This window comes from Epinephelus fuscoguttatus, linkage group LG9, assembly GCF_011397635.1.
Source record: "Epinephelus fuscoguttatus linkage group LG9, E.fuscoguttatus.final_Chr_v1".
Classification (NCBI taxonomy): domain Eukaryota; kingdom Metazoa; phylum Chordata; class Actinopteri; order Perciformes; family Serranidae; genus Epinephelus; species Epinephelus fuscoguttatus.
In genome coordinates this window covers 43,221,669-43,243,063 of record NC_064760.1, presented here as the reverse complement: position 1 = coordinate 43,243,063, position 21,395 = coordinate 43,221,669, and the positions used below count along the sequence as shown (strand labels likewise).

The 21,395-nt window shown below is 39.8% G+C and overlaps 1 protein-coding gene across 3 annotated transcripts in view; it reads right to left on the bottom strand.

Moving 5' to 3' along the window:
- Positions 1-16,975: 16,975 nt before the first annotated feature.
- csnk1a1 (casein kinase 1, alpha 1) overlaps positions 16,976-21,395 on the bottom strand; it is a 44,126-nt gene continuing 39,706 nt past the window's right edge. For all 3 annotated transcript variants that reach the window (XM_049586275.1, XM_049586277.1, XM_049586278.1), the window contains one exon: positions 16,976-17,753. In XM_049586275.1, the coding sequence (XP_049442232.1) occupies positions 17,746-17,753 (8 nt within the window). In that variant the 3' untranslated portion in view covers positions 16,976-17,745. The remainder of the gene's footprint in view (positions 17,754-21,395) is intronic.

The window sequence follows — 21,395 nt, the reverse complement described above, 5'->3', positions numbered from 1 at the left end:
GTACAAATATGAGACACAGGTCATTCCTGTTCTGCCTCTCTGTCAGGTACACAAACACACACTGACTTTTACTGTGTGTCTGAACTTTGTGCCGGATGGTTCTTGAACATGTGGACACAGAGTATTGATGTTGAAAGTTTTTCTTGACTAAAAAATGACCTCTCTATCAACTTAGTTTACACATGTATGTTCAGCAGAGTGATTGGATGTAAAACAACTGACCCAGACACTAACATGTCAGTCAGGTGACTGTTAGATTGATCCTGAAGAAGGCAGTCAGCTCAACTGTTTATTGTCAGAACTTGAAATAATTATCAGTGTATTGCTTTCTCCTCACTTCAAAAACCACATTTTGTCTACTGCCAGCACACATGTACACACACACACACACACACACACACACACACACACACATATACGTATATGTATATATATATATATATATATATATATCAGTGTGACATTGTGGGAAAGGAAAACATCAGGTCAAAGACAAAAAAGATTTGAATCCCAGTAAGAGCATCCTGCACTGAGCTGAGTGTGAGCTGTACACTGAAGGAGAAATGCACAAAGAGAGAGAGGAGCCAATTAGGCTACATAAGAGGGACAGAAACAAGTTGAGGCAAGTTGATGGGAGCTGGCAGCAGGGCACTGTGGATCTAAGAATCTGCCCTCTGAGCAGTAGCAGGCGTAACAGTTGTACTACTCCGGAACAGTACTGTATGTACAGTGCAGGTGCCATGTAAAGTCACAGACAGTACCTGCTTTCTGTAAAACATACAAGAGCTGGTGTGTCTTAAAAAGCATTCGTACTATTTTGTAGTGAAAAAATGTATTCACTGAGGTAAACGTGACCAAACCCAAGTGGGAAAATATGTTATTATAAGAACGTTCTCTGGCCACATGAAAACTACACTTAAATATCCACTAGAATAGTCTGTTTCACTGTTGGGTGAAAACCTTTTATGCCCATTTTTTCCCCACCTATAATTATTTAAGGAAGTATCATTGATAGCATGCTCTGTTGCAGGCAGGAGCAGCGTACAAGGTGCCACCTGTTTACCAGACATTCATACATCAATGGAACAGCCAGCAGGAGCAAAAGGGTACTTTGACATGCAGCCTGGTGGTGCTGGGGATCTGACTGCCAGTCTTCTGATTAGTGAAAACTTGCTCTATTTCCTGAGCCACAGCCACCCCATAGTATAATCTTGCTCTAGGGCGTCTGAGAAGTGGTAATGAAGAAGGGTCATGGACTGCTTTTTCACTTAACCCACCAAGATTTAATCTGCTGGGATCAAACTGTCCACCCTCCAAAGGTTACCTGCCTGTCCCATCACACGTAAGAATGTTCAGCCTGTCAATAAATAATGAATAAATAATGAGGTAAGAAGTAAACAGGAAAGAATGAAAAAGAGAAAAAGAAAAGGCATTCATTCATTCATCTTTTAACCGCTTCATCCTCTTGAGGGTCGCGGGGGGGGGGGCTGGAGCCTATCCCAGCTGACATCGGGCGAGAGGCAGGGTACACCCTGGACAGGTCGCCAGACTATCGCAGGGCTGACACATAGAGACAAACAACCATTCATGCTCACATTCATACCTATGGACAATTTAGAGTTACCAATTAACCTAGTCCCCAATCTGCATGTCTTTGGACTGTGGGAGGAAGCCAGAGTGCCCGGAGAGAACCCACGCTGACACGGGGAGAACATGCAAACTCCGCACAGAAGGGCTCCCATGCTCGGGATCGAACCGGCAACCCTCTTGCTGTGAGGCGAGAGTGCTAACCACCATACCACCGTGCTGCCCAAAAAGAAAAGGCAAGGGAGAAAAAATGAATTTAAAAAAATACAGCAGAAAGGAAGGGAGAAGAAGATAGGAGAAGATAGGAAAGAAGAGTAATATTAGTTATATTTTTGTTTGTTTGTTTGTTTGTTATTTCTGTTCAATAAGCAACATAAAAATTTGCCTGAATATTTTTTCTGAAAAAGATGACTGCAGATGACTACAACTGGAAAGTATTTGCTGGAAAACACATTAGGGCCACAGCATGAAGCCTCACATTGTCCAAATTCAAAGTAGATAACAATATCACAGAAAATAAACATTTTACACATGTTTTTCTAAGGTTGTGTCCAGGTGCTTTTCAAAAAAAAGAGAGAGTAAAACAATGCTGAATGTGTGGTTATGAGTGAAAAACTAATCAACAAAGACATACATGTCTAAGCTCTTTGTTTGAACACAGGCTCTCACTGGCTATCGAGGCAATAGCAACAGCATTGGAAGCTCCTATTGGTTCAAGTGAGGCATCATTCAAAAGGTTGGAGTTTAGCTACTATTTTCATGTCAAGGTGTTGGCACATTTACAAGCAGAGCAGAGGAAATTATGGTTAATATGTGGAGAAATATGAACATTTGAAACAAACGGTAGTTGGTGGATATCTACAGATGTACTCATGTTTGTGTTTAAATATTTCACTGAATTAAGATCAGCTGGACCTTTGGGAGTGTATGCATTTTTGTTGGCAAAATATCAATCTGTGGATTAGGATAATGCTTCATATGTGAGTTATAACTGTTTTTTGTTGGTTCTTTGTCTGACAGAAGAGTGTTATCAAAACCTGCTGTGGTGGTTGTATCTTGAAATGGTCCACATCAATGGAACCACAAGGAGAGTAGCTTTGGAACAATATAGGTACAGCCATTGTTGACATATCATAATCATGAAATAAAACCTTACAAGGGCCTGAGGGCAGACCGTCAGATTTGTAAGAGTTTTTAAGATGTGTTGTCTAATCAACATAAATGAGGAGTCAACCAAACCATTCAGCCAGGACCTCCATCGGTTCGCTCCCGTCAGTTTATTCTGTTTATTCATCAAAATTACGTTGTTCTATGTCTCATTAAAAATTTGGCAAAAAAAATAAACCATTTGCACAAACCAATCTCAACATGCACAATAAGAGTGAAAAACCGAGGCTTTTTTTCCAACTCCAGGATTTCATCCTTAACTTTATTCTTAACTTTCAAACATCAAAGGGTGGGTTTTAAAATCTAATAACTAATCTATGGTGGATGGAGGGTTAGGGGAAAATAATTGTAGCTTTGGGGAGGGTCAAAATTATACAAAAAAAGGTAAGTCACACCCCAGCCACATCCCTAAATAATATAAAGAACAGTCCCTGAGGGATGTAGAACTTTGTGTATACTGTAGTCATGGAGGTGATGATGTGAAGTGACTCACTCTTTTTGTGCTGACTAAGTCTGAGTTAGCATTGAGTGTCGATGCTCTTATTCTCTGAGACTTCTCCTTGATCTACTGCAGCTTGGATTGGACCTCTTCTGGAAGTTACTTCAAACAAAAGTGTTTGTCAGCTGAATAAAAGTAAACGTACATATATGTCTACACGTGTTGCAGTTTATAGCATCCAATAGAAACTGAGCATTCACCTTTAGATATTCTACTGATGGAACCACATAAGGCTGGTTAGACAACTTTACACACCGAGCAGTGTCAAGATGTGTGTGTGTGTGTGTGTGTGTGTGTGTTTGCTGCTCGGCCACTCCTTTCTGACAAATCTTAATCTTTGAGTTTCAACAGTTGATTGGCCTCAGGTGTGTGTGACGTGTGAGTACTGTGGGACATGCTTTTACCTGTAGACACCTCCTCCAATGACGCACACACACACATATTTAAACCAACAGAAAGACACTTTGCTGGGTGTGGTTCCTCTGAAACTTTCACTGACTCACCACCCTGCCATGGACACAGTCTCACACACATTCACACACTGCACACCTACATTCTGTAAAGGATCTTGCAACATAATGAACACAGTTTAACATACAGTGTATGCTGTGTCTGTTAGACATGGAAATGACTCCTCTTGTAAAGGAGTGAGACAGTGGCCTGGTGTTTGAATGGCAGATCTATTTAGTCCAGTGAGTTGTGAGGTGGGTTCATGGCATGTGCCACAGATGCTCATTCAGATTGGGATCTGGGGAAATTGAAAAGAATGATGCTTGTGTAAAATTTAACTTCTAATGTCCTTTAAAGAACACGTTTTTCTTTAAAGAACTTTGTTTTGTTTACAGTGAGTAGTTAAGTAAGAACAAGATAAACTGATCTCTTAAAGGCATGAAGTTAAAGATAACACATTTCTTTAAAATTTTAAGCAAGATTACTTTGTAATTTCAATCTTTTGCAGTTTCAAAATGACAAAAAAAAAGGTAAAGGGCCTGAAGCAAAAGTCTGGGCACCCTGCATGGCCAGGACTTAGTAGCGCCCCCCTGGGAAAGTATCACAGCTTCTCAACACTTTTTGTAACCAGCTGAAAGTCTTTCAGTTCTTGTTTGGGGGATTTCCACCAATTCTTCCTTAAAAAAAAAAAGCTTCTACTTCTGTGAGATTCTTTGGCCGTCATCCATGCACTGCTCTTTTGAGGTCTAAATGATGACTAAATCTTCCTGCAGGTCTTTCGCAGTCAAACGGAGGTTTTGATTAGCCTTTTTAGTGATCCTATGAGCAGCTCTTTCGGAAAGTTTTCTTGGTCTTTCAGACCTCAGCTTAACCTCCACAGTTCCTGTTAACTGCCATTTCCTAATTACATTACGAACTGATGAAACAGCTACTTGGAAACACTTTGCTATCTTCTCATAACCTTCTCCTGCTTTGTGGGCATCAGTTATTTTAGTTTTCAGAGTACTAGACAGCTGTTTAGAGGAGCCCATGGCTGCTGATTGTTGGGACAAGGTTTCAAGAGTCAGAGTATTCATAAAGCTTTCAAATTTGTATCACCTGGCCTTTCCTAACAATGACTGTGAATAAGCCAGAGCCCTAGTCTGAGTGGGCGGAAGTTTGCTGCATAGATCAGCCTCTCATTGGGCGGAATGAGCCACCCGCTGAAGTCCCACCCTACCACCTCCGGTTGCAGTTTTCAACACGTCCTTTACTAACTTTTGGGGTGTTTGATCTTGCGGGAATGTAGCCATTTTTCTGCCATGGTTTTTTGTGGGCGTGTTACACCAAAACCTGTTTCCCCCAGGCAATATTTTTGCAAGCGCACCATTGCTGTGGCACCGCCAAGACAGATTGTGATTGGTTGAAAGAAATACAAGCAGCCGGGGCGTTTTTTCTCCAATCTTTAAGTGAGAGTCGGCCCAGCCAGACCTTTCTTTTCTTGAGAAAGGTCTGATGAGCGAGACTACCAGAGCCCTAACAAGCCAGTTATGGTCTGAGATCCTGGTAAAAGTTGTATGAGAGCTCAAATGTCTTGGGGTGCCCAAACTTTTGCATGGTGCTCCTTTCCTTTTTTTCACTCTAAAATTGTACAAAACCAAAAATAGTACAATAATCTTGCTCAAAATGTTGAAAAGCATGTTTCATCTTGGTGGATGGATCGATGACCTTCACCTGAGAGAGCGGTGTTCGAGTCCTTTAAGAGTATAAAGCCAAATCCTCTTCTTTTTTCCTAAACCTAACCAAGTATTTTCGTTGCTTAAACGTAACCACGTTTTTGTTGTCTTAACCCAACCATTTGTATTTGTTGTTGAATGAAAAAAAGGTCAATTCGTGGCATACCGACGTAGTGAGTTTATTTTGATGAGACTATATGTAAATGTTAGATTTTCTGTGAAAATGTAGTGTATCTTGAAAGAAGATAATGCACACAACAGGCAGAACTTGACACAGTGTCCCAGAACATCAACAACCAATGTACCCAGGGTGCCTTGCACGTTGTATGTGGACGTCAAAAGTCCATGATCAAATGTAAATATGTGACGAGGTATGTGAGTGAGAATGTGTTGGATTATCTACCATAACATGCATAAAGAACAAATGTTCACTGATGTGGAATCTGACTTATTGTTTCTTATTGATCTAAGAAATAACACTACAAAAAATAATAATAGGAAGAAATAGACAACACGACTTATATTTTAGGTAGCAATGTATAAATCAATATTTATTAATGATACACCACACAGATGAAGCCAATTGAAACTATATTTGTTGATGAGGCTCACACATTGTCAGTAATGTTGGTGATTTAATAAGACATGTAGGATATGCTGACATTATTCAGATTTTAGGAGCATTCTTTGGACATGTATACAGTACATTTGTAAAATGTGTCTTTGGGCTTTTTACTGCAGTTGTACAACATGTTGTGTCATTGTCATGGACGCATGTACACAAACCAACTGGCCAACAGTTTGCTAGGCTGAGTAAAAATGTATGCCCAAATGAAAAGCCCACATTTCTGGTCTGAAGGAGAAACACATTTACTTTCAAACATTATGAAAGGCTTCTTAATGTGCACAATTATTGCAGCACTGACCTTTTCAAGAAGGTGGTTGAAGGAATGAGAGAGGGAGGCTGTGTTTGCACAGTGCAACACATCCACCACAGTAGGACACTCTGAATAAATCCTATTTTGATGCAAAGAAACAAAATGGCACTGACTCCAGCAGTTCAACTTTTTTTTATATTTGTTCTATAATTAAAATATGCACAGCTGCATGTAAAAAGGAATCATAGTGGAATGTTCATTTTCATCAACGATGTAAACAGCTTAGTCAGAATATTGCTGTTTTTGGACTTAAAGCAAAAACCAGAATATTTTGTCCCCGTAAGAGACGTCATTGAGGCTAAACATCTGAGGCTCACCCTAGTTAAGCAACTATCCTGAGGAAGTCACATGAACAAAGTAGATGCAAAAATAGGAAGAGGGGTTATCCTTTATAAGAACATGCTCCTCATGTCTCAATTCAAGCTGTACTTTGCAGGTAATATGAGCTGTTGTCTCATCTTGACTTCTGCTCAGTAATGTGATCAAGTGCTGCCAGAAAAGAGCTGGAGAAGCTTCAGTCAGCGCCATGATCACTCTGCGGTTCAGGAGGGGCAAGAGCAAATGCTTGCCAATCTCTTGTGGCTGGAGGCTGAAGACGGCTTCAGATGTATTCTATTTTATCATTTCTATTAAATTTACCTTTAACCAGGGGCTTAGATATAGACCGTGCAGGCAGTGCGGTTGTACCAGGGCCCATGGGACGGGGGGCCGTAGAGAGAGCAAGCCCTCCAACAGTGTGTTGTTCAGAGAACAAGCTCTTGTAACTCATTCAGATTAAATTTCAAAGAAGAACAATTTTTTTTTTTTAAAAAGTGGGCTGCTGTATATGCCCTCCATAAAGGGAAACCCATCTCCATTATGTTTGTTTGTTTGAATTGTTAAAAGCAGCAGCAGCAATCTATTATATGTTTTTTTATATATATTTATTTTACATAAACTATAAAACCACAAATAAACTGCAAAAATACTTTCTTATTTCATTTGGTATGTTGGTCATATACAGATTTGCACTTAAAATCACTGGGTAATATCTGTGTTTATGCTGTCTGATCTCTCAGGGCCCATCCTGACTACCATACACCTCTGCCTTCAACCTCTACTCTGCCTGCTTGTCTCTTTAGTCAATTATAATGTCAATTATAGTCAATATAATACAACACACTCCAGTATTGTATTATGTATTTATGTGTAAATACATGTTGAAATATGAACAGATATATAAATATAACTATTGCCAGTGGATGATAACTTCCCAAATGAGGGAGTTATCTCTTTTTCACTAACCCCTAACCCTAACCCTCTAACCCTAGCATGAAATAACATAAACACAGGAAGAAACGTCAAACTACTACTTAGAGTACATCATATCACACTATATCACATATAGTGTAATTACAGAAAGTAATTTCTGGGTTATTTTTGCCACTCAGATGCCTCAGAGATCACTGCTTTTAATGGGAAACTCAAATGTGACATTTTGAATGTAAAAGGTGACAAGATATCTATCGCAGAACTAATCCAGAGATTCATTGGAGGGGTGATTCCAGACATTCACAGTGTTAATGCAGCTGAACACTGTTTGCTGTAAATATGTAGCCAGTTATTGGTTCCATACCAAAGAGAAATACATCCTGATGCTTTTAAGTATATCTGTATGCTATAGTTAAAGACACGGAACATAAACAGTTATGGTTTGCTATTTATGCTCTGTGTGTTTAAATATATGCTGACTGCTGAGTCAGAGCCAGAGCTTGCATGTGTGCAGACCTTCAGCACTAACCTGTGGACATCAGCCACACTGACAAATACAAACATAGACAGTGGGTCAGGGTCAGCGATGTCTGCTGACGCTGTGAGGAACGCCTCCACCTCCTGCACACTGTGGCCAAAGTCCACACCAGCTGTCTGCTGCTCCCTGTAACTGCATCTGCTGTGTCAGCTGAAAACACACACACACAGGGTGCAGTCAGTCTGAGGACACTTTTCATTGTTTTCCTGTTTGGATGTTCCTCCGAACCTTTTGCAGCAGCCTCTCAGATGTCACATTTAAGTGTGTCCATACAATGCAGTGAGTGACAAAGGGTTACCTCATTCAGACCAGATCAGGACCAGCTCATCCAAGTTTTAATGATATGAATGTGTATCCTACTTTCTGAAACATTTGTTATTATGATTTGAGGGCTACACTGTTCACATCAGCCTGTGGTCTTCTCCTCTGCACTGTATGTTGCTATCTTTTAACACCACCACCTATCAATATGCATTACCATGTTGTGCAGTCAGCACAAATGTGTTTCAGGTCACCCTGTGTTCTTAGTATGCATGTGTGTCTGCAGTCTTATTGATGTTTGACCAAAACAGCAGAAAAATACTCTCACTTTGTTTCATTTATAGTTTGACTTCTAATTCAGCCTTTTGTATTACATAACAGCATGTGTCGCACAGAGGCCTGAGGGAAAGTGGGCGGGGGAGGAGTGGGGGATCTAAATGGAACGCACCTGCTCTTGTACACGTTCAGCCCAAGCTATCATGATGGACTGTCAGTTGTAGGCTGAGCACTGTACTGCATTTAACAAATCATCAGAACTACCTGCACACTCATTTCAGTGAGGTGAGGGAGTCTTCTGTGGATAACTGCAACACATCAGCAGGCACAATTAGCTGCATCAGTTTCTGTTTAAGAAATTTCTCTTACTGATCTTTGTGACGATTATCATAACTGTCATTGCTACAGGTTTAAAAAAACATCAGTTTTTCCATGTGTTTGCAGACAATGTTGGGAATAAAGAAATCACACAAGCTGAAGAGAACAATCTGAGTAAATATTAACTGCAATTAATGAGATGACATTTTTCAGTAAGATATCAAGCCATCAACAAGATCTGCTAACTAGACGAGTGAACCTATAAGCTCTACCCAATGCAGATACAAGCCTAAAACAACTGATACATTAGGAAAACTGAAATTGTAAAGTATGTCGGATAGTGAGTTTATTTAATTTTTATTTAAGAATTTATTTAATTCATTCATTCATTCATTCATCTTTTTTTTCAGTGGTGAACAACCAAGAGTTTTGCATACATTACTGCCACGTATTGGATGTATTTTAATGCGACAAATGCATAACTGCAATGCATCCTGGGTGATATAGACCTCTGGATTGATGATTGTTGACGCGCTTTTTCAGCCCTCGAAGGGTCAATCTCACCAAGTTCACTAAAAGATTTTCGAATAAAACAACACTAATGATGCTGGGATTTCCCAGAGTGCAAGTCAGGGCACACTGAATGACTAAAGAATCGCAGCCTTTGTGAAGTTTCCGACAACTACTGGTGCAGTATAACAACACTTTAAGTACCTTGTGGTGTACCAGGGTATGGTCCATACATAACACAACTGTAGCCACATGTCTTTAGATGAGAGTCCAAATCAGTATTTCTCCTACCCTGTTCGGCACGTCGCGGAACTCCACGTGGGCCCACTTGCCCAGCACCTGCTGATGTGTACTCACCTTATTTCTGATCCAGACATTCAGAACGTTTATACCTTGAGCTGCATTATCTGCAGAGGTCGTCTCCTCTCTAAAACACACAGACCAAAACACTGAATAAAGCTGTTTCACGGTGAAAATCAGTGTTTCTACGACGCTGTTTGGCATGTCAGAGTTGGCCCTAGCCTTGCACCTGCTAAAGTGTGCTCGTTTTTTCTCTGATAACTTAAGATCCAAACGTTCAGGAGGTTTTTACAGGGAGAAAAATTATGTGCAGAGGTCTCTTTCTCTCCAAAGCAAACAGATGCTGTGATTTAAACCAGTAAAAACAATGAATACAGCAGTTTATCTGTGTTTTTCTGACACTCTTCTCGTGGAGTGGCTTCTAATTATGGTGGCTGATGCAAAAACGCTAAGGTCCCTGGCTGCAGTTGAACAGTCCAAAAAAAATCTCCTTTCCTCAACACTTTTCCTTGATCTTGATAAAAAAAAACGTCATGAGGTCAAGGAAAGATGTGAAAGATGTGTTGATACGGACTTAGAAAGAGACAACCACGGAGTTAAGAGAATCCAACTGCACTTATCCTTGGCTCTGTAACTGTGTGACTGCAAGCGTTATTGACCTGGGTCTGCTGTGGAGAAAATGTAATGTTCAGACTACTCAAAGCGTATCCTCATTGTATTGGTATTTATACACCAAATAGTTTTTTTATTGTTTTTTTTTTCCTGTTTTCTTTAAAAAACCCTGATGATTTTATGACTTGTCTGTTTTATTTTGCTGCCTTGCAGCACTCTGTAATGTGGAACTTCAAAAAGTGCTCTATGAATAAAGCATATTATTATTATTATTATTATTATTATTATTATCTTTATTATTTGGCCCTGTGCATTATCTTGTTGTTTCTGAATGTTACATAAACAAGGACAACCTAGTGAAAAATACTGCATCATTACCAAGGTTAGAATTTGAATTAAAAAAGTAATATATGCTACCAGTCACAGAAGTCTAGCAAAACCCTGTCACACTAAGAAAGGTTGCTCACGCTCACTATCCTGTCCACTCGTATTTATTGAGATAAATCCCACTTAGTATGACTGTATGAGAATAAGTGTTAAATTTATGCATGAATGGTATAACATGTTAAACCCACTACTGTACATGTCATCATTCTTACCTTTCAAACATGTTGATTTAAAAACATCAGTCTTCACAAAACATCCTCTCTTTGTGTTATCGTTAATATGCTGATTATAATTTTGTAGATATGTTTATTGTTCCTCCGGTTACAGAAGTACAGTTGTATGAAATAGGCTGTTTTCACTGAGAACCTGCATTAAAAAACAGCATAATAAGAAGAAAGAAATGATATATAATAACAGAATGAGCATACACATTCAGGGTAAAGATACTGTATACATACATAACATATCTTATGAACCCCCAAACAGCTTAGTAAACACCTTCATGTTGACGTGATTGTGCTTTAAAGTTCCAGCTCACACAGGCTGTGGATGTGCAATATGAGAGAATAATTGATTGCCCAAAGAACAGCAGACGTGGCATGTTGCCTTAAATGTTGCTGCTGCACGGAATCTCCTTTCCCTTCTTAAAGAATAGTCCACTTTATCCTATGCTAAAGGAGATTATAAAGGAATTGCTGAAGCACCTTTCCTAAATATTATGCGAATTTGAACAGGTCTTATCATGGCAGGTTCTCAGATACTTCTGGATCATTTCACTCAGTTAGGAACCTTCCTAACCAAAAAGGACTATTCAACTGCAGCCCCTATCTACAGCCAGTGTTTGGTTTGTCAGTTCTGGGCTACTGTAGACACATGGCAGTGCAAGATGGTGATCTATGTAGATGAGGACCCGCTCCCTATGTAGATATAAACAATATATATATAAACAATTCATTCTAAGGTAAGGAAAACACAGTTCTTATTTTCAAGTGACTGTACACTAAAGAAACAATCTGAATATATTATGTTTTATTTTTGCCAAGATAACTTACTAAATCCCACACACTGGACCTTTAAGGCTTGGCACAGAGGTTAGAACAAAACAGATTTTTTTTTATTCCACATTACATTTTTGTTCAGTAAGTGATGAAAAATGACATTTATTTCCCAATAAATAGCTGCCATTGTTTCTCAAGGATGGTGTCATTAAATCTGTAGAATCATTCAATCCCAGTTTATGTGCCAAGCTACCAGTGATCAAAATTCCATCACTGCCAGCAGAGAGACTTAACTAGGTACAGTAGATCCACTGTCTTTCTTTACATTCGCACGTGTCAAGTCTCAGTGAAATGGCTCTCTTTCATGATTCAGTGTCTTTGCTGACCATGAAATGAAAAGAGGCAGCAGTGTCAGTCTGCTGTGGCTCTGAACCCACAATGGGCTGAAAAGCCATGTACTGATGGGACCTATGAGGACCGATCAATATTTTTCAAAAACACCTCAATGCTTTTCTTTGCTGTCCCTTTGAAGGTGTGGCTTCACAGGTTCTACTGGTTTCTACAGGAACTCACTATTTCCATTAGGGTTAGGGTTTGGGCAGATCTAACCTGAGGCTTCATCCAAACTCCAGCTGCGGCACAGTATTTAGCTAACCACAGTGCACACACACAAACTCTCCATGCTGTCTAGCAGATCTCTGTTCTCTGTTTACATTGAGACAGGTAGTCAGTATGTTGCTCATTACACAGCATTAACAAAGTACTATGCAGTTCAGCCACATAATGTACATTTCCTTTATTTGGCTATATTTACTTCAGAGAAGTAATTTGCAATTTTTGAATTTGAATTATTATCATTATCTTTTTAAAATTCCACAGCATAATGTCCTTGTGCTATCCAGTAATGTACTTTGGGAGTGGAAGTTCAGGAGATACGCTAAAAGTCAGTCCAGCTGGAGATCATCTTCATCCTGTTCCCTGTACGAGATCAGATCTACTATTGTCCTTTTCTCTCCCTGCAGACCTACAGCTTCACCGCTGGCTGTTTGAATATGCTCTGTAACCCCCGTTTTTTAAACAATCATCACACCTCACCTCTCTCTAAAAGACGGCTCAGACGACCTCTGAGAGTGGCAACTCCTGAACAGCTGCTAACAATTTTGCCTTAAAAAGTAGTCAGGTGACAAGTTGTGCAAACTAGTTCTTCAAAGCATAACCTGTCTTACAAGTCTGCTGCTTCAGTTTTGAACATTCTTTACACAATCTCTCATGTGTCCAACAGTGTAATGGAAGTGTAATATTGATTGGTGCAGTAATTTTGATACACCTTCAACAATGTGAAATCTCGGAAGTGTTCAGTTGCATACTGAAATTCATTCCCTAAAATGAGAAGCACTGACACTTTAATAAAGAAACAGACTGAGTTGGCAGGTTTTGAAGCAGGTATTATCGTGGCAACAGTAGTATCAATTAGTACTAGTGGACTTTTGCTTAAACTTAAACATTTGTTTAAATAGCATCAGCATGGACAAACATCTGACCTGTTGTGACATTTTATTGTGATTTTATTTTACTGAAGGAAAATAAGGAGCGACAGGAGGCCTGCTGGGGTTGTCTTAGGTCCAAATGTAATGCTGTATACAGATGGAGTGGAGGACAGGTCAGAGTGATGGTCAGGAGAAACCTGGTCAAGCAAAGTGGACACAATATTTAGACTGATTGAAACTTTAAAGATTCAAGCAGGGCTCGACATGAAATCACGGGTGTTTGTAAAATTCACCTGGAGTCAGAACATTTCATTAAATTAGCACAATTTATTAAACACACCCAAAATGAGAATTCTCCTGTCCCTCACCAGCTGACAGGTGCACAGAGGGGACAAAAAGGAAAAGGAGAAGACAGCATCAGCCACTCTGACAAATTCCCCCAAAACATGTTTGCATTCAAGTGAAGGTACCCTGCAGGAGCTGTAGGAATTATGTGTGCTGTCTGTCAGGGGAAAAGGAGGAAATGATGTTACTTTAGAGCCACCAAGTCCACAGAGGGAAAATGGATGGGTCAACAAAACATCTCACAGTAATACAGGAGGTTGCTGTTCCTTTCTCGCCTCCTGCCGACAATCAACACTGATTTCTTTTGACCACAGCTATGAACCTCATTCTACAGGCCATGGACAAACATCCTGTTTTATCATTGAATTTGGAGGACTTGTTGGACTCTGCACTGTGACTGGCTGATCCATCCAGAGCATTGTGAAACCACTCTATGTTTTGAATCCTGAATCTTTCCCAACACAAAGCTAACCCCTGTCTTTTTTTTATTTAACTACTTGAGCTACTCTTAGCTAGTGCTAGAACCATGGCCTGACTATTGCTGTGCTGTGCAGTTTGCACTGCAATCCAATGCATTTACCTTCACTACACTGCATGGCTACATTATGCAGATAGGCTGTGAGCTCAGCCAGTAGACCCGGCCAACTTTGTGCACTACGTGAAGATGAGCTTGTATGTCCCTTCATTTCAAGGGAAACAACTTCTAATTGTTACAACAACATTTGTTTATGAGTTTGTGTTGATAGCAAAAGAAAGTTTATTTCTACAGCACATTTGGTACGCAGGGTGCTTTACAGAAATATAGGGTATGGGCAAAACTGAGGACGTTTCATTATGCTTACTCCTTGAACCTACTGGTCCAACTCATGAATATTCTGTTGTTTTATAAACAAACCATGATCATGACTAATCCTGCATATATATACAACTGTAAAGAAAGAACAAGATATTTCTGCTTTTTCAAAACTACCCATCATTCCCAATTCAATTTTATTTATACAGCCCAATATCACAAATTGCAATTAACCTCAGGGGGCTTTACAACATACGATGCCCTCTGTCCTTGGACCCTTACAGTGGAGAAACCAGAATCACTGCCCTGCGGTTGTATGCCTCCGTGCACCAGTCAAGTCTCCCTTATAGTTTACACCCATGTCTGTGAAAACGTGGATGACTAACACACATGTTCGATATGACATTGAGTCATGGACAGCGTTTTATGCAGAATATCGAAATCGGAGGGAAGCTGACATCTAACCTTTTGGATTTAAAATGTCATCACTTCATTTTATCCTTTTAGACATCTGTGTGAAATTTTGTCATAATTAGTGTATGAATTCTTGAGTTATAACGAAAACCATGTTTTGTGAGGTCACAGTGATCTTAACCTTTGACCACAAAATTCTAATCCGTTCATTGTTGAGTCCAAGTGGACACTTGTGCCAAATTTGAAGAAATTCCTTCACAACCTTCTTGAGATATCTTGTTCACAAGAATGAGAGGAACGGAAGGTCGGAAGGCTTTGTTAACCAAAACCTGGTTTCCTTAAAACAAGAACAGCGTCTTTGGTGACAGGTTTCAGTTGACCCAAACTGTGCTGAACACTGGTCTCATGCACCTCTTAATCTAACCACCTCACTGTGGCTGCTGCAACTTAAACTGCACTGTTATGTTTAGTCTTATCCATCCACTATATTTCAACTGTTTCAATAAACCTGGTGAGTAAAAATGCATTTTGTATTATGCAGACTTTTCTTCTGATAAATAATAATCACATAAATCTCTGATGGCCAACTAAAATACTTTGAAGAGATAGTTCAGCTCCTAATCAAAACTACATTTTTTCCCCTCTTACCAGTAGTATTATTTATCAAACTACACTGGTGTGAGCTGTCGAGTGTTAAGTCTGCCGTAGAGATGTCTGCCTTCTCTCCAATACAATGGAACTAGATGGCATGTGGTGCTCAAAGCACCAAAAAAACAAAAAAACAGTGATGTCTCTTTCCAGAAATCATGTCAAGATAATCCACAGATTTTGTATTAAGCAGTGTTGTGTAGGAACTATTTTCTTTCTTCTGCACTGCACCTGCAAACCAAATCACTGAGCAGAAGGAAGCGTCAAGCATGCATCTACTCATGGGGAAGACGATCGTGCTCTTGACAGTGATAATTGGCATCCTCCACAGCTGAGCTGTAACGTTTGCTAGCTCAGTGATGCTAAGTGAGCTAGCTGGATATGTACACATGTTCAGTAGACAGAAAATAGTTCCATATTGGAGAGAAGGCATAAATCTCTATGGCCAATATCTCCAACACTTGGCAAATCACACCCAAACAATCTAGACTGATACATAGCACTACAGGTAACAAGAAAAACGTGGATTTTTGATCTGGGATTAAAATATTTCTTTACAGTTGCAATCCGTAACTTTCACATGGTTTGCCTTACATGATTTACATTCAGTAGCTTGTGGTCCTAATGTCGACAGACCTGTAATACATGGTTCAGTGTCATCATCTTGTACACTTTGACTCCTCAAGTAACAAAAACAGCAGAGAGACGGAAGAGGAATTGCAGAGGGCTGTCTCAATTCATTTTGTGTGCTATGTTTGGAAGTTTGTTATTCAGGCAGAATAACTGTTCCACTTTGGGTACTTCACACTTAACTAGACATGTTTAAGATATTCTCTGCATTAAAGGAACAGTGCATAAAATGTAAGGGGATTAAGTGGCATCTAGCTGATATGCAGATGTATCCTTGATTCTTAAAAATTCTTTGAAGGACTTGATCCTCGGTAGAATTTGAGGGATCCTTGACATTGGAATAGTCCTTCAGTGGGATTCAATGACGTAGCCTCCTTGAAATTCAGCCATTTACGGATCCTTCCTTGAGTTGAAAAACATCACCTACATAGATATAGACAATTCATCCTAAGCTAAGGAAAACATGATTCTTATTTTCAGGTGATTATACGATTAAAAAAAAAAAAAAACCCATTACACTGGACCTTCAACAATCCTAATTTGCAGTTTACCGGTTAATATTCAGAGCTGCACGTGTAACAGGTTGCACTCTCAGTGGTGGCAAATTAAGGAGGATGAATCACTTATCAGTGCAAAAGGATCAGTGGAAAATAGAAAAACACTTTTGAGTTTAAACAGTGTATTCTAAAAATAGTTGTGGTGTGGTGGTGGGAGACTTAACTTTTTGACGTTTGTGTAGGAAAAGATCAATCGGCTGGTCGTGTTCACACAAATCATACACTTCTGCTGCTTCACATTTTCTTTTGACAGTTTCATTGTGCATGTGGTTGATAATGACTTGTGCTTGGAGGTCTGAGTTATGTAATATTTTTATTGTATTTTTGGAGAAGACCATTTTACAACAGATTTAATAATAATTCAGAGCTCTAAAGAGAGAGGGAGAGAGCCAGAGTATCATTCTACCATTGACTTTTGCCATCAGCTGCTTATATTGTCAACAGGCAAACTCCTAATCACCATAGGAAAACAAAAAGAAAACAAGAAAGAAAATCCAACATTTGATTTTTTAGTAAATAACATCCAGGGTTGCATCATTCAATTATTTCAGAAACAAAAATGGAGAACAGTTTTTAGGTTTACATGTTTTAACATTTGCTTGGTAAAAGGAGGGAGTGAAATAATTGAGGAGTGAGGGGAAAAAGATGCTTTGAGATGTTTCCACTGGGAGAGAAAAATAGAGGGTCAGCTGACTATCTTCTTAACTTCAGTTTCCAAAGAAACCTTACAAAAAGTCAACACTGAAAGGAGGACAGAGACAAGGATGGATGGGGGGAGGGTGTGTGTGTATGGGGTGGGGGCAGGGGGCTACAGCCTCCACATCCAAAAAAACCTGCTTTGTCATTCTTCTTTTCTTTCGGAGTGCAGAGTTTTATTATATATACATATGAATATATAGATAACACAGCTGACAAAGGCGTGTGTAAATCTATACATTTCCATTACATAGATAGTTATTATGGAAGGAGAGACACAGACTTTCTGTTTGTCGCTTGTCCAGGAAGAGAGGCTTGTTGGTCCTGGTCACCAACGCTTCTGCAGCTCTGCTCTGGGCAGAGTCCACTCAGAAACCTACACACAGACAGACAGACAGCATTATTAGCACAGTATGCAGACACAGAGACGCTGGCTCAACGGACACACCAGCAGGACAGCATCTGAAAGCAGGCGGTCAGCAGTGAGGAGGAAGAAAGGGACATTAGAGAATAGAAAGAGTCTCCTTCAAAGGTACAGGCTTGAAGAAAAGCATGAGACAACACATATAGAGGACACTTCTTAAAAGATCCGTTTGAGATCTGCTACTCTCACCAGCTACTACTGTCACTAAAGCAGTCACTTTTATACAGAAGGTACAAAGGTCTCTGAAAATGCACCAACTTACCGGCTGCACATCAGTATTGGCCAATATTCGCCATCAATTTTGCAGAGGCTAAAATGCAGGCCATGAAACTAACAGCGTCCTGCCATCTTGGAGACAATAAAATAATTATGATATATAAAGTAAAAATGCTTCTGAAGCAGTTATTACAAAAAAATCTATACGTTAAAGGTTTTTTTCATATATGTGTATAATCGAATTTGGGCTCATTCAGAGGTAGTGTAATAATGACTGAATTTAACTTTAAAATTGACTTTAAAACGGTCATTTTTAATAATAATAGATTGATTAAAAATAGATTTCTTTGTTCCCCCTTTTGTTGGCACAAAAGGGAGAATAAATAAGAATAAAACTGACAAAAAAACACATTGGTATTGGCCAAATTGTTAGTTTAAACATCTGCATCTGCCCAGAATTTCATCCCTAAAGAATGTTTCCTGTTTTCCCATGGCGAAATGTCATCTGCACAGACAGTAAGGGAGAACTCACAGGTATCTTTACACTACTGAAGGGAGTGAACCCCTGCACCCTACCTAAGGGCATGTTCTCGCATGTCAAAATACTTTCCCTTGCACTTTTCCATTAGTTACAATAGTTCTTAAATGGTTACTTTGCCAATTTTCAACCAGCTTTGTATCCTTATAATGTTGGTAATATGTATTGTAAATTAACTGTGGTAAGACAATCTTACCAGCGCCCAGATCTCTCTGCTCATTTCCCAGCAAATATCCTGTTGCTCGAACTACAAACTGTACTTGCGCATTTGCGCATCTCGCTACTATTGACACAAAGGGTATAGAAGCCAACTGAGAGAGTGTCTGTGTGTGTCTGTGTCTTCTCCCCGTCTCTCTCTCTTAAAAAAAGCTAAGAAACAAAAAAAATTACACAGGGAAAAACAAAACAAAAACACAGTAAAACTTAGCAGTGCTAATCAAATATAAAACCAAGATTGTTTTACTCAGTTGCATATTTCTCACCGCTAATGTTTTCAGAAACATGTTTTAGCTTGTTGTTTAACTGTAATTTGAGATATTTGTTACCAGCCAGCTGCCATATTGTTTTTCAGACAAGCAACTCACATTATGTCACCCACCAGGGGTAGCATGTGTTGGTCTGGTGTGGTGCAGAGCATTCTGGTAGCTATAGGTTTTCTACCTCTTGAGCAAAAGCCTAATACCACAGCCCCTTGTAAACATATTCTCTGGTCATGTAGCACCAGTCTAAAATAAATTTGTGTCTTTCTACTGCATAGACAGCCTAGTTTTGAAAAAAAGGCCATCTTTCCAGTGGTGAAATACTTCTTTAAGTTGTGAGAATCACTTGCTGATATATGATGACTGCCACCTGACAGACTTAAAAATGTGAGAGGATTTTGTGCACAGACTGTGGCAGTGTAAGCCCATCATCTGATGTGAAGACATTCAGCTCATCCTCTCCCGCAGTAAAGTATTGTCCCAAGTCCTTCAAGTAACAGAAAACTCTATTTCAGATTGTGATGTTGCCAGCAACTTAAGTATTTTAATTCAATTTATATACTTTATTAATCCCCCTGAGGGGAAATTCAGTTTTTTCACTCTTTTTTTTCTTCACAGTATCCAACGAAGCTGGTCCAACTCAGTGATAAATTAACCAAAACAGACGAAAAAAAACTGTGAATCAGGTGGTTTTACATAGATATTTTCAGGTTTGCTATCAAATAAGGAAAACAATAGATCCACAAGCTGGGTGGTTAGATGATTACGTATCCCATGGATATACAGAGGACAGCATGCACACAGCATGGGCTCTGCTCACCACAGCTCAATGTTGTTTGTAAGGCATGTATCAGCTCACCACAGTAACCCTACAGGCAGAACTGTGTGGACTACGCCTCAACGTCAAACATTTAGCCAACAACTCACTTTCATAAATCTTTACATGTAGGACAATAGAATGAATCTGAACAAGCCTAAAATGAGACTTGGTGCATGTTAAGTTTACTGTATTAACCATACGTATGTGATGTGATTATAGCACAGCCTTATACAGTGAACAACATTTCTCATCACTTCCACACAGTGAGGTGTTTTAAACTCCCTGCACATATTAGCAACATCACCTTATGTTCCTATCCAGGGTTTTCCCTGAGTTTTTTTCAAGACCAAGGTGGCAAAGGCCTGTGGCGGGGAGCATCTTGACAGCTGTACTTTCAGATATGCCCCCCCCATTAAATATGAAAGGAGGCCTCCACATGCTTAAGCTTTACACTGCTGACTTGTATAATCAGAACAGACATGCCCTGTGATTTTCAGCCTTCTATGATTATATTTACCCTTTACAGCAGGCACATCCTGACAACTGAGAATATTACTGTCAGGTTTTGCCCCCCGTCTATTAAATGTGAAAGGAGGCTGAAAATCACAGGACATGTCTGTTCTGATGATACAAGTCAGCAGTCCTGAAATGCCTGTTTCTCTTCTATAATACACATTCTACATCTCGGAGGTAACATCTTTCCACATATGGGCTTCCTTTGCCTTTCAAACGGGGCAGAGCTCCATGGGAAAAAGTAGGAGAGACACAGCCGGAGGGGGAACCAGGATCTGAGACAACACCAGAGGGAGAAGCAGGTCCATGGAGCTGTGCGTCGGACAAAAAACACAAGCGTGTCGCACCAAATGCATGCCGCTACAGCGTCGCTTTGGGTTGTGAGCATGCATAACGCGCGTCTAGATTGAAAGTAATGGATTTGAGCTTGCAAAAGACGCTACATCTGAACGCCCCCCCCCCCATGCACACGCTTTAACCAAGTCGACGGACAAAATCACCCAGGCAGCCCACCTTTGTCTTAGATAGGCAGGGAAAACCCTGCTTTCTGACTATGAGGAAAAACATAGGATTTCAACTTTGTTTGCATTTCTGTAATCACCTTTAAAGGAACAATGCTGAGGTTAGAAAAGGCTAGTCATTAATGCCAAGTGTGATGTCTGCACACCGTTTCACCTCTTTGAACGATGGTCTAAACCTAATACGACTTTCTCACACACCCTGTATTTACATGGGCTCATTAAAGGCTGGTTTACAGTTGTATGTAGGCTGTAGCCTCCGCTGTTATGAGCATTTATAATTGTGTGGTGGTATGTCTGGATTGCTATGCAATCACACCTCCAAAATGCTAACTGCCAACTGCCAGTGGGATTTCTATTCCTATGCGGTGCTGAGTTTTCCTGCAGTGCTGTAAAGTTTGCTCAAGTTAACACACCTAAAACACACAATAAACATAGTAGTGTGGCTTAGTAGTGACAATATTAAAACAAAAGTACAAAATCTGGTGCCATTTTGATGCACAAGTTTCA